Consider the following 4,077-nt stretch of genomic DNA (forward strand, 5'->3'; position numbering starts at 1 on the left):
ACTATAATATAAAGAAAGCTGAGCACCAAAGAATTGATGCTTTTGAACTGTGGTGTTGGAGAAGACTCTTGAGAATCCCTTGGACTGTAAGTAGATTCAACCAGTCAATCCTAGGGGAAATCAGTCCTGAATATTCACTGGAAGGACTGATGCAGAAGCTGAAACTCCAATACTTTGGTCACCTACTGTGAAGAACTGACTCACTGGAAAACACTGATGCTGGGAAAGATTGAAGGTGGGAGGAGAAGATGACAGAGGATGAGATGGTTGGATGGCATCACCAACTCAATGAACACGAGTTTAAGTAAACTCTGGGAGTTGGTGATGAACAGGGAGGCCTGGCGTGCCGCAGTCCATGGGGTCGCAAACTGTCGGACACGACTGAGCGACTGAACTGACACTGGCTCCCACAGCAACCGCACCACCTTCCATTCCTCCCAGCAGTGCACAGGGTCTAATTTCTCCACACCCTCACTGTCCCCTCCCTGCGTAAGAGCCAGTCTCAGTGTGACTTTGACTTGCAGTTTCCCAATTTTTCTCCCCCAGCACTGGGTTTTATTGCCTCCCTGGCAGAAGAGAGGCCTCCTGGGGGCAGGGCCAGGTCAGGCGAGGGCTGGGCACGGGAAGCTTCTCAGCCTGTGTAGCTGGGCTCAGATTTGGAGCCGGAGCAGTGAGTAGAGAGGCTCCTGGGGACTAAGCCTGGCGTGGGGGTCCCCAGGTCCAGGTGAGGAGATTCTGCCAGTGACAGACGAGCAGTCACTCGCCCTCCAGGCCCAAAAGTGTCCCTGGGACAGGACGGGAGGAGATGGGGGGAGACGGCAGGAGCCGTGAGTCTCAGGGAGAGAAGGTGGCCCGCATGGGTCTGTGAGGGCCTGGAAGCAGGGGGACGCCACGTTCGCACCCTGCAGGGCTGGGATGGGAAGCAGAGCCTGGCCACCAGGGCCCCTTCTCGGGGCGTCCCACGGGGCCACAAGGCTCAAGTGCACAGCCCGGGGCTCAGGGCTCAGAGGCCACTGCGACCACATCTCAGGTCCTCGCCGTGGCCGGTGGCCTGGCTGCCCACAAACACGCTCCAACTGCCCATCTTTTCCTGGGTTTACTTGCCATTGGTGTATCTTCTTTGGAGAAATGTCTATTCAAGCCCTTTGCCAATGTTTGAATTGGGTGGTTGTTGCCGAGTTCTTCACATGTTTTGAAGATTAATCCTCAGATATACAGTTTGCAAATACAGGTGACCCTTGAGCAACACAGGGGCTGGCGTGTCAACACTCCACAATGGAAAAATCCTCACACGGTTCTCAGGCAGCCCTCCCTCCAAGCACCTAGGGACCACCTTGTCTGCGCCTCCCCACCCCCACGCACACCTGAAATGGCCAAATAAACCCCGCACTCTACAGCCAGAGTGTTCAGCTTCCACGGTTCTCTAAAGCTGTGCTGCCTGTGGACGACGACCCGACGGCTCATCCGGCAAGCCACCCGTGGGGCCGGTGTCCCGGCTCTCCGTTCTGCCCGCACCACACATCCCAGAGCCAACCTCCCGCCTCCACAGTGCGCTCGCCCTCAATCATGACAGTGCAAACTCCTCGTTAGGAAATCTGTATCTGAGTAACCTTTCCAGAGCTTCCCCTACTGGCCTACAAGCAACTGGGAGATCTGGAAACCCTCATCATCGTAACAGGAATGCAGTCCTTCACTCCTTATTGATATGAAGCAAGCCTCAGCACTCATGCAGTGACAACAGCAGCTGCAAGACCAGATTGATTTGGTGATCCCAAAGACCCTTCTGAAAGGAGAAGCCAGGAGTGAGAGCGTCTTGGAGTTCTAAGAGCCAGGGAGGAGTGCTCGAGGTGGCAAGAACAGCAAATGCAAATGCCCAGGGGCAGGAAGAGGCTTGGCGCCTGCAGAGAGGAGACAGGAAAACAGAGCAAGCAAGGAACAAGCCAGGGAGATGTCAGCAAGGTGGACAGAAGTCAAATCTACAGGACAGAAACATGTGAACTGCATTCCACGGGCAGTGGGAAGCAGTTTGGGTTTCTTTTTTTTTTCCCTTGTAAGGAATGACACAATCTGATTTATACTTTTAAAAGATGTCTCCAAGGGCCCTGGGGAGGATAGATAGAGGCACCTTGGCAGCTTGGACTAGAGGGGTGGTCAAAAGTAACTAAGGGGACATATCAGAAAGGTGAGGTTTTATGGTACACCACTGGCTATTTTCAACATCTTGTTGATTTTCTCTTACTTGTGACTACATGCTAAGTGTGTGCTAAGTCACTTCAGTCGGGTCCAACTCTTTGTGACCCTACGGACTGCAGCCCCTCCTGGCAAGAATACTGGAGGGGGCTGCCATCTCCTCCTCCAGGGGATCTTCCCATCCTCATCCCTTAATGTCCCCTGCGTTGGCAGGCAGGTTCCTTACCACTTAGTGCCACCCAGGAAGCCTGCAAATTATACAAGTAACCCCGGAACGAAAGTCTCCAAAGTGGAGCTTGAGGGTCAGATAGAGCCTCCTGACACATTCTGCTTTGCCCACAAAGGTGATTTTTTGTTGCGATGATATTTAAAAATTAGGATTTCCACTTTCTCTTGGGAAATGGCTGCCTCTGGCACACAGCAGTTGGCTGGTGACAACAGGCTGGAGCACAGGCTTTCTGGCTGATTTCTGTCCCCACTCCCAGCACCTTCTTTGCTCATTGCTACAACCTACTGGAAACCTGAGTTTCTGACTCCTTTGGCACCACTTAAGGATGCTACAAGCCCCTGTTCACATAAAAGAATCTCGATTTAGACCCTAAAATAGAGAGGCAGGTTCATCCCAACTCACCTTAACTCAATTTCAGTCAATAAGGGGTTTTACACCACCAGTGAGAGGCTTTGAGACAATTATATTCTGATACTGCCTGCCAATGCAATAGACATAGAGACTTTCAGTCCCTGGGTCGGGAAGATTCCCTGGAGGAGGGCAAGGCAACCCACTCCAGTATTCTTGCCTGGAGAACCCCATGCACAGAGGAGCCTGGTGGGCTACAGTCCATGGGGTCCCAAAGAGTCAGCCAGGACTGAAGTTACTTAGCATACAGGCACAGTCAAACCGAAGGGAAAAAAGAAAGCACCTGCCCGGCCCACGTCAATACCGCACAGTCCTGCTCAGGCTTCCCCTAAGTACTGTCAGACCCTAAGCTCTTGGGGAACAGGGACCTGTTCATCAGAGCCCTAGGCGGCACAGAGCAGACCCTCCACAATGTGTAAATGGAAGCCAAGAGATGCTCAGCACTTGGCCATCTATGACACACTCGGGAAGGAATCATTCTCAATTTGACGGTTTTCCATTCCGCCAGAACAAGGCATCTGGAATTTGCGGGAGGTAGAAATGTCAATCCCTGATGGCAGAGATGATCTCCAGGGTGCTGGGTGTGTGTGGGTGTGTGTACTATTTCACATCTGAACTGTTTCAGGCCTCTGAACCTTTGCCTCTCTACGTCTTTACACCTCGTTTTTTCCTCATCACCACCCCTACTCCTTTCACCACCAACATCCTCCACCCCGGGCCAGGATAGACATGGATACCTCTATCAGAACATCGATTAACATCAATTAATTTACCTTAAGCTTGCATCGCTTTGAAAGCTTCATAAAGTTTGGGAACTAGAAAAGGCAACGCACTCCCCGCCCCCGCATCCCCAATCAATCATTGTCACAATTTCCTCTTCAGGGCCAGGGGCCTTCCGAGCCCATGAGCCCGCTGGAGGACCTTACTCGAGGCCTGCCGCTCCACGCCCCCACCCCACCCCGCCTCTTCTGCGAAAACAGGGTCAACAATGACCTCTGCGGGGATTTTCTCCCGCGGGGCTGCGGGAGAAAGGCGCGGTGCTGAGCCATACACTCGGCATCCAGCCTGGCACCTTCCGGCGGCATCTTCGGGCCTGGGCGAGGGTGGGCCGGGCCGCGCGAGGCAGACCGGCGCTCGGGGACGATCCGGGCCGGGGGGAAGGCAGGGGGTTGGTCGGGCGCGCCTCACCCACCTGCAGACGGACGTTGAGCATCATGGAAGCCACGATGTAGAGGTAGGGGAAGTTGATA

At 53.7% G+C, this 4,077-nt stretch overlaps 1 protein-coding gene across 1 annotated transcript in view; it reads right to left on the reverse strand.

The window, feature by feature from the left end:
- The window catches only part of FAM220A (family with sequence similarity 220, member A), a 13,622-nt gene extending 9,710 nt beyond the window's left edge, over positions 1-3,912 (reverse strand). The window contains exons 1-2 of the mRNA XM_010845781.1: positions 3,900-3,912; positions 3,754-3,846 (exon numbers count right to left, since the gene is read on the reverse strand). Of these exons, the coding sequence (XP_010844083.1) occupies positions 3,754-3,846; positions 3,900-3,912 (106 nt within the window). The remainder of the gene's footprint in view (positions 1-3,753; positions 3,847-3,899) is intronic.
- Positions 3,913-4,077: the final 165 nt, after the last annotated feature.

The sequence above is a fragment of the Bison bison genome, unplaced genomic scaffold (genome assembly GCF_000754665.1).
Source record: "Bison bison bison isolate TAMUID 2011002044 unplaced genomic scaffold, Bison_UMD1.0 scf7180017864223, whole genome shotgun sequence".
Lineage (NCBI taxonomy): Eukaryota > Metazoa > Chordata > Mammalia > Artiodactyla > Bovidae > Bison > Bison bison.